Source organism: Eschscholzia californica, unplaced genomic scaffold (assembly GCF_041429995.1).
Source record: "Eschscholzia californica isolate CP2 unplaced genomic scaffold, dmEscCali1.0.p SCAF_3, whole genome shotgun sequence".
Taxonomy (NCBI): Eukaryota; Viridiplantae; Streptophyta; class Magnoliopsida; order Ranunculales; family Papaveraceae; genus Eschscholzia; species Eschscholzia californica.
This window is the reverse complement of record NW_028238420.1, coordinates 51,307,544-51,317,180: the sequence shown is the minus strand read 5'-3', so window position 1 is coordinate 51,317,180 and position 9,637 is coordinate 51,307,544. Positions and strand designations below refer to the sequence as shown.

The 9,637-nt window shown below is 38.3% G+C and overlaps 1 protein-coding gene across 1 annotated transcript; it reads right to left on the bottom strand.

Moving 5' to 3' along the window:
- Positions 1-1,229: 1,229 nt before the first annotated feature.
- LOC147551562 (uncharacterized) lies at positions 1,230-9,420 on the bottom strand. The gene is made up of 5 exons (XM_086665104.1): positions 9,023-9,420; positions 4,090-4,341; positions 3,670-3,813; positions 2,695-3,432; positions 1,230-1,836 (listed from the first exon to the last, which is right to left on the bottom strand). Exons 1-5 carry the CDS (start codon positions 9,131-9,133, stop codon positions 1,534-1,536), a joined length of 1,548 nt encoding a protein of 515 aa, XP_086521230.1. The 5' UTR covers positions 9,134-9,420; the 3' UTR covers positions 1,230-1,533.
- Between the last annotated feature and the right edge of the window lie 217 nt (positions 9,421-9,637).

The window sequence follows — 9,637 nt, the reverse complement described above, 5'->3', positions numbered from 1 at the left end:
AAGCAAACTTCTAGATAAGATAAAAAAATGTCACTGTTACATAAATATAGAGTTGGGGATTAAAACAAAAGGTCTATATCTTATTTATTATGCAATACTAAACTAGTTAGTAGACAATTAAAACAAAAGGTCTATTACGACCCAAACTGAGGTTGACTGGCTCACTTGTCATGCCACCCCAGCAAATTACACTCTCGGTATAAAAAAAATTGAAATTTAATTTATACTTTTGAAATATCTTACTTAGATCCCTGCTTCCTGTGCAATTGAATTTTAGTCCCTGCCCGAATTGAAAAAGTTGTTTTTTTTCCTCTAGCAGGGTTTTGGTTCCTGCATAACTTTGATCCTTGCGTTCTATTTTACTTTTGATGAACTTTCTTGTACCTTCTTTCTTGTTTCGACAAAATCAAACTTTGGTAACGCTTTGTTATGAATATTCAAACACATTCACTTATCATTTCAACAAGAAAACAGATTTACTTGGAAGTTGTGACAAATTGGACCAAATAATAAATCGAACCAAGTACATTTGATTCATACATGTTGCCAACCTAATCAACATCAAACTGAACCAACTCGTTTAATAAGAAAACATGTTATCTAAATGTTCAGTCAAACTACAAAAATAAATTAAAACATAATAATAAATTAAATAAAATATTTCCACTAAATATTCGTCATTCTAGAACTGAAAAAGTATATAGAAATAAGGTTACCAGATTCACGATACGTTCCGGTATGAAAACGAGTACGCGGTATGTCTATTAGAGTGTACCGGTTAGAGTGTATCCGGTACGTGGGGGATATATCTCTTCGGTACGCTAAATTGGTACATAATTCGCTTAATATAAAATTTTGGTTCGTTAGTTTGATAAGATATTTCAAAGTTATTTCATAACTGCAAACATAAATATTTCCAATGCAAGAATGTCTTGTTTTCGGAAAGTCTTTAATGTAAAAATTTTAAACCCCTAAAGTATATCGATTGGAGATATTCTCCCAGTGGTTGTTTAATATTTAAACCCTATAAATCTAAATCTAACGGTCCCAATTTATCTAAGGTATGTTATTGCTTCAGTCTATTGTTCTTCATGAGAATCGGTACGCTAGATCTGTCGATCTGGTTCGCGAACGTACCCTAAAAGGGTTCGGGCGAACCAGATCGCGGTTCGTAGGGAGTTCTAGCGAATCCGGTAATCGAACGGAGACTAATCCTCTGATGCATTAAATTGAAAAACTATTGTTTCTGCGTCCTTACTATAACTTACTACTGAAAGACTATGTACATGGTTTATCTTTCAAAAACTATTTAGCAAAACTAGTCAACTCTACATATATCCGCTGCAAAATAATCTGAATCATTGCCACCATCACTACCATTATCACCATCAACCTCACCATTGATGGCCATAAGTAGCTCTAAGCCTCTAACAAACCCATGCTTCCCATACTTTTTCCCCCAATTTCACTGTGAAACTGTAGTAGTATAGAGTGCACGACGATTCCTCATCTCTGTTGACTGGACAGGCACAATTAAGAGTCCACAAAACTAACATCACCATCACGATCGTGACCGATAACATCGTCACCATCAACAGCATCATCGCCATCGCCGTCATCATCACCATCATCGTCATCGCCATCGCCGTCATCATCGTCATCGTCCTCATCCTCGTCGTCGTCGTCGTCATCATCATTATCAACATCAACATCATCATCATCATCATCATCATCATCATCATCATCATCATCATCATCATCATCGATATCAGCATTAGAATCAGAATCGCCAAAACCAAAGACCAAGCCAGTAATAATTTGTCTAGGTACGAAAACCTTCAAGAGAAAATGCAAGGAAAGAAGCAAAGTAATTCATTCGGGTTTCAGAACATTTATACAGAAGTGTCAACACAGAAATGAAAACTTGTTTTGTGGCCCCCAACAACAATAGAGACTATGAATCAGATTAAATACCATAGATGGAAGAGAGCAGTTTCATAACAGGGGAAACAAAATGGAAATATTTTTAGTGTTCGAAAAATAAATGCAAGTCTATAAATTTATCAAACTTGATCCTCCTCCGTGGTTGAATAACTAATTGAAAACTATCTTCAGGAGTGAGATATGAATCAGATGAAATCATGACAGAACTTAAAACATGAAGTACTACAAGTCTACAACTATGGGTTAAAACTTAAAATTGGTAGCAACGGAGAAGACAACTTGCAGGGCTTTGTTTCTTTTTATAAGTCAAATGTATGTAACAACCCTCTTGACTAAAAGATAAGTTGCTGATCATGTTGAAGCACCGAGGACCCCAGGACTCCTCTCTCAAATTAGGTTTATAGCTATGTTATTATTCTTACGGCGGTACCAGCAGTAACAAGTCATAACCTACACAGTACAGATAACTGGAATACGAAAAAGAAAAGGGAGAAATTATCACCTAAGGCGAATATGAAAAAATCTAAGGTCATTGTCTCATGGATACATAAAATATGTTGTCTTACAAAATTGTATGCTTTGGGTGCACATCTTTCTAATTTTGCGACTTTCTAAATTTTAACCTAGTATTGTTTGTTTACATCTCGGTTAGGTAGACTAATTATCACGATAAAATGTATACTAAATAGCTATGTCCTATAAGTTAATAATGAATATAATTACTAGAAGAGAGTCAGAGACGAGGAATACCTGTCTGCGTTTTACTGGCGCAGGTTCTTTATCAACGGCCTCGGGTGTCCATATCTTTATGTCATGTTCAAGACCACTGCTAGCAAGAATGGGCAAATGAGGGTGAGATTCAATACAGTTTACTATATCCTCGTCTGCTTCCATAGCACGAAGAAGATCTGAATCTTTCTTTCTCCAAATAAAGATACTACCACAATCAGAACCGCTTACTACATATTCATCTCTAGGGCCCGCGAAAGATACACCTTTCACAGTTTCAAAATTCTTATGACCCGCGTATAGTTTGGGTCTAGCTCCGTCACCAGGAACTGTTTCTTTACTTGAATTAGACCCTAATCCACTATTATCACTTTCCTCAGATGATGGAGAATCGGGCATTGGGTTTGGTCCCAGACCCATATCTCTAGAAAATAGATAGATATCCTCATTATTGTAAGAGACAAGTATCTCACTCTGATTCGAAATGGCTAAGCCTGTTATTCCAACTTTTTGATCATCAATTAAATGGTGAGGGCAGAAGCAGTCAACGGGTTGACTAAAATTATCTGACCCATCCCAATTGAACTTACGGATGTCGTAAAGTCGAGCATACTCGTCTGTCCCACCAACTACAAAGAGATTTGGATTTCTTGGATCTATTGCAATTGCATTGAGACCGACAATTTGCCTGTATCTCGATATACCTGCAAAAGATTTGCATCTGAAGAGCTCCGTCACTGAACTAGATCTGAGATCAAACTGTTATAGGAGAGATAGTTAGGATTTAGGACTTAACATCAAAATCTATATCCAAAGCATGCACGCATTTTGTTTGTTCAGGAGATAATATCATTAGGCCGAGAATCAACTTGATCACGCTATGATATACATTTTTCTATTTACTGTGACATATTGAGTTGACACAGAATTACAAGAGGCAAGGTCCGTCAAGTACTAACGACGATATTCCATAATAAATTGATAAATACAACTCACATGTTGGACTAGTCCATCTTCGCCACAGCTATAAAATGTATGAGGGCTTCCAGGCTCAATAGCCAACTTGTGAGCACGTCCACGATGCTTCGCCAATCGTGATGTATGCACTTCCCCATTTTCTAGGATTTGAGCTTTCCTTACCTATGATGGAATTAGAGATATATCAAAACCACTTAGGACCCTTCATAAAATAAACCACAAAGTATAGATGAAACTATTAAAACATTCTTTAAAAGTAACTTACAAGAACCATAGAAGTTAAGATGGAAAGTCAAAGGAAACAGGAAAAATAGAAGAGTTCATGAATAGATGCGACAAAGTCGCATAAAGATGAACTGCTTCAGAACTCTAGCTAAAGGGCGTGTCTGTCAGACTATTCTTTGCCAAGTTTAACAAAACAAAAAAGTTGGATAATACCTGCCCATCTGCTGCACAAGTTACAATTCTTTGGTCATTGGTGTGTGGCATGAACTTCGCTTGAAAAATATTGTTGGTGTGCCCAGAGTGGAAAGATGATTTCACCTTCCCTGTTTCCCAATTCCACATAATAACAAGTCTGTCATCAGAACCCGTTATAAGAATGTCACCATCAGCATTGAAGCTCACTGTATTGACACAACCTCTATGTTTTACTAGCTTTCTGTGCACACGAAGTCGATGCAGAAGACCCTGAACCAAGAAAAATGCTTATTAAGGACTAGCACTACAAGATAAATTGAGATAGGAATACGAACAACAGAGGCTAATGCAACAGGAATGGACTATCCTTGCCGAAAGGCATTAAGATTTATATACTAGTAGTACACACACACATATATACCTTCCCTATTTTTATTTTTATTTTTATTTTGGAAAAGTTTGAATCAATGTACCTTCCCTATTCATTGCGGGTTCGTTATTCGTCCACACTGGTTTAGCTTACGATGTGTTTGGAAGCTTTGGCCAAACGAGTATTTTACAGAGAGCCACCAAGGAATTCCATTAATAACTGATGGTAATGATCCTTTGGCAGTTGGCACAACTTGATAAATTTAGTAAATCTTTTTAGGAGGCCCTAATGACTATAAATCAAACCTATCCAATTTCTACAGTGTGATGGTTGGTTGTTCACGGACTAGCTATTCCTACTGTTTCTTTTTAAGTTCAATATCAGCAAGCATGTGTCTGTGTGTCTATGGCAGCTCTATACACAAACGACTGCATGTGTAGCAGAAAACTGTGAGTTGCTCAAGAAATCAATTGGACAACATCACACTCGATTCTCAAATGATATGGTGACTATACTGAAGTGGATTAATGTTGAGCACTTGAGCCAAACTATGTAGTCTGTTTCCACCAAGATGGCTGAGAATCTAGTGTCTCGGCTCGGTCTCTGACCTCTCCCAAGACGAGACTCGGCCGAAACACTGAGTTAGGGTTTCTCTGAGTTTCTCGTCTATCTCGGCCGATTCAGATCGAGACTCGGCCGAACAACAACTTCAAATTTTTGGACCTTTTTTTTTATAAACTTTAAATCTTCATTGCATACTAACTATTTATTACCTTCTTAAATACTTTTCATATTCCCAATCAATCTAAGATAATTAGCTATAATATAATATAGATATTTTAGGTCTTTTGCCTGATAAAAACTTTGAAAGTTCTGAAGATTAGGAATACAACAAGTTTATAAAGCTAGAGAAAATAGGACGACCTACGATTAAGAACTAAGAAGTGAAGAACACAAGTAGTTTTAAAGTTCAAAGTAGAAGAAGGTGATTCTAGAGAGAGAAAGTTGAAATGTTACTAACAGGATTACAAGAGATTGGTTCAGGTAACTAATAACAGGAGATCGGTGCAGGAAAATATTGTATCTGCTGCCTAGGTCCAGTTTCTCGGCCTGGCTCAGTCTCGGCCTCCGGTCGGACCAAGACTAACCATAGTTACCAGAAACGGGATATGCTCTGGTACGACTACGGGGTACGCTAGTTAGACGTTACGATTCTCTAGGGGGTATAATTATTCGCAAAATTTATACAACATAAAACAGATGAAATATAGATCCACTATCCCCAAATTTAGTAATAACTGCATAACCTAAAGTTAAAGCAATATTCACACATTGTAAACCCTAAATATCATGTTTTCATCTTTTTTTTTTCTTCTTGCAAATGGATACGCCAGATTTAACGATCTGATTAGCGCACCCACTCTAAAAGGGTACGATCGAACCAGATCGGAGTTTGCTCTCCAAATGACTGAATCTGGTAACTGTGAGACCAACTATATAGGAGCCAAATATTAGTCAGCCTTGACCAGTCAAGAAGTCAATTGATTGACTTGGTGGCAAATGTCTGACCCCTAAATACGCATAAACGAGACCTTGACGAAACCAACAGAAAGATTGACCAGAATGAACTCTAAGAACTCTGTCAACTGAGCACTAACATTGTAGATCGGCACGAGTCTCCTAGGTGCCTTGAGCTTTAAAATGGCTTAAAATCCAGTGGACGGGTGGATCCGAGTCAACTTTACAACATGAGTGCTGGAACGGGAGATCTGCAGAAGTATGTTCTGCACCTGGAGCTCAGCACAGCTCTGCCTGAAACATCGGTTATACGAATACCCAGATAGCGTTGAATATTTGTTTATCCTATCTCAAGATACAATCATATGATTCATATCCACTGTGATCAGAAAGATTCGATCAACGACTCTACCACGTGACCCTCTTTCAGACGGTGATTCACCACAGTCATGCAAGCCTATATAAAAGAGACCGGATTGCCTCAAGAAGCATCCGGTCAATACCTGATTTTTAACTTACAAAACTAAGCTGATTTGAGTGTTGAGTGTCTTTGCAGAAACCCCCCTTCACCGACGGCACAGAGGAACCATAACTTGAAGGTACAAGGACCATTTTTCAGACGATTTTTGGGAAGACAGTCCAAGACATCATCACTTTTGCGCTAGATGAAGGGGATTGTCACTTGAACAACCACATGCATTCGTTCCCACGAATCCAACGATCATCAAAATATTCGAAATGCTTGAACCCACCGTCACCATGTTCGGAGACGAAAAAATAACTCATCTAGGAGAAGAAAACGGAAGGGGCACCAAGGCGCCAAGGGCTCACTAGCGTAGGAGCTCGACAAGGGCGTTAACAGAGCTAAATGCCAAAATATCACCCCTGAAGATGCAAGAGAACAACTGTAAATTCAGATGGCTGAAGTTGATCCGAGCCCAACTGTTGAGGATGTAATAGCAGTGGATGAGGGCATGAGGCATATTCCATTTTGAATGCTGAGGAGATGGGAGAACCTAGTGTCCAGCTTGCAGAAACCAAAGTAGGGGAGATGACAGAATGAGCCGTGTCAGAACACATGATGGTTGCTATGCGGATCGTGACCTCAAAGTCAAAGGCAAAGGCCACTTATATGGGCAATACTATGACGGAAGCAGAGAGACAAGAGTTGGAAGTGTTCTTAAAGAGTTAATGGCACATCTTTTCCTTCAGCACAAAGGAGTTGTTTGGCATAAACGCTTCTATGATCTCCCACAAACTAAATTTAAAGCCACAACACTGTGCTGTCAAACAGGAAAAAGGAAAACCTCGCCCTAGAGAAACAAGCGGAGATTGCCAAACAAGAGGGGAAACTTCTAGCCCCTAGGGGTGACCAGAGAGGCATATTACCCTAAGGGGCGACCAACGTAGTGTTGCTCCTAAAGAATAACAATACGTGGTGAATGCGCGTGAACTACACCGCTCTTAACAAAGCTTGTCCCAGAGACAACTTCCCTTCTGCCTTGATAGGCCATGAAATAGATACTGGACATGCTTTACTAAGTTCCATGGGTACCTTTGATCAGGTATCCAGATTGTTATGCAGCCACCAGACCAAGACCTGGCCTTTACAACTGACATGTTCGTTACCCTTCGTTTGTGACCTTTTAACCTGTAACAATGAATTGAATTGAGCGTCTATGTGTCTCTTTGAATCTTAGTTGTATGCAACCAGTTATTAGTACTTTGGCATATCAATAGTTGAATACCCAAACAGCAGTCTCAAGTACTAGGATACTCTTGTCAGATACTAGCAGTCACTTCAGTGGTATAAGGTCATCACTCAGATTTGTATGTATCTCTTTCGTGTACTTGTATGTATTCATGTTAGAAGCATAACACGCAACTCTCTCTTTTTCTTGACGAGGCAGTGATACTTTATTAAAAACAAACAGTGCAATAAAATTAACTGACCAAATAAACTACAAAACAAGAAATATATAAGCACATTACGTTTCCCCAATTTTGATAAAGTTATCATCTTTATGATGATAAGATTCTTTCTATTGAGGGTTTCCTTCCTTGTTTGAAAGTCACAATCAAACCTCATGTGTTTTTCATTTGTAATTTCATCAACCTTCAAGTTGAAGTCTTTCAAGCAATTCGGTTTTGGTATTATTATTCTCTGAGGGATTCATATCTTTATGCTTCAATTCTGAAAATTCTTTGTTTAGGTTTTGCACTTTTGGCGGGTTGGGATGGGCTTACCAAGACTTACCCATGGGATTGGAAGCAAGTGCACAGACCAACAGAGGAAGAGGAACATAAAGTAATATCACAACAGTGGATATTCCATTAATTTGTGGTTCCGAACAACGACAATGGAGATATTCGTCCCTTACTGGTCTTCAGAAAGAAGAAAGAAAAAGAAGGGGGTGGTGCGGTGGTGGTGGTGGTGTGGTGTGGCGACAGCGGCGGTTTTCCGGCGACGCGACGGTTATCCGGTGACGGCGACGGTTCTCCGGCAACAAGGCGGTGGTTTTTTCAGATTTACTGTAATCTTTTGTCGACCTTTAGGGTCTTTTCATTCACGGTCTTTAGGATCTTTTGTCGGCCTTTAGGGTCTTTTGTTTGAGTCGGTGTCAAGTCAATTTTTGTCCCTTCATGAGGCACTTTATATTCGAAAGTTCTATGAACTTTACTTATATAACTCTCATGAAGTTGAGGAGAGAAATAACAATTAACAATCATCCTTGTATCATTGTGATGTTTATCACTTATTAATGGATATGTTTCCCTTGGATTCAAAAAAAAAAGAAACACCTGTACCAAAATCAGATTACCATATATACATGTTAGAAATTTTTTATTTTACTAGCTCATTCAAAGAAACCCTAGAACCTTGTTTTCTGAACGAAAAGATAAGAATTTCTGCAGTTTTCGTCTATATTGATGTCCTAGTTAAGAAAAACGATTGAAATTAAGAAACTTGAATATCATTAAGTAGGTTTATCAAAGGAATTTCGAGTCAATCTTCATCATAATGTAGAAGAAATTTGAATATCCATGGACGAAGAAATTAACCTCAGAAGCAGCAAGGCCATGAGAGAAGATCCTTGGAGGAACCTCGCCAACTTCTCGTTTCCATATATCCACGATTCCCTTTCCCGTCATCGTTTTCGCCCTCTTCGCCATTTTTTCAAGCGTTCAATTGGATTTAAAAGCTGCGGTTTTAAGGAGAGAGAAAGTAGATTAGTATCCTCCAAATTGCCCTCTTTAAACAGAATCTTCTCCAAACTCCAAGGGTAGATCACTGTTCACCTCTCCAACCATTTTAATTTATTGATGTCATATACAAAACTTCATTAATATTTATTTTGCCAAAAGTTCATTCTAGGCCTAGTCATAGATTTGGGATCCTCTCGTTACATGAGATAGATGAGATAGGTGAGGGATTTACAGAGAAATGATGTTTTTGCTTCTTGTGTCTTTTCTATTGGGTTAATTTTGTAGACTTCTTTACGCCATTAATTTCGTCGTGCTTTAGGTCAATTGTAATTCGGTAGTTATCGTGCTTGTCACATCGTATCGATGTATCAATATGTCTTTGTAACGACCATTGGAGTCGATATTAAAAAAAAAAAAATTAGGTTAATTTTGTTTGACCCCTAATTCGTGAACAACTAGTCGTTTTGAACT

What these genes read in the sequence shown, in the direction of transcription:
- LOC147551562 (XM_086665104.1), bottom strand. Translation starts at nt 9,133, where the DNA reads ATGGCGAAGAGGGCGAAAACGATGACGGGAAAGGGAATCGTGGATATA. An exon ending in ATGGCCTTGCTGCTTCTGAG is followed by an intron (nt 4,342 to 9,022) that starts GTTAATTTCTTC and finishes TTCTTGGTTCAG; the next exon opens with GGTCTTCTGCATCGACTTCG. An exon ending in CTTGTGCAGCAGATGGGCAG is followed by an intron (nt 3,814 to 4,089) that starts GTATTATCCAAC and finishes ATTCCATCATAG; the next exon opens with GTAAGGAAAGCTCAAATCCT.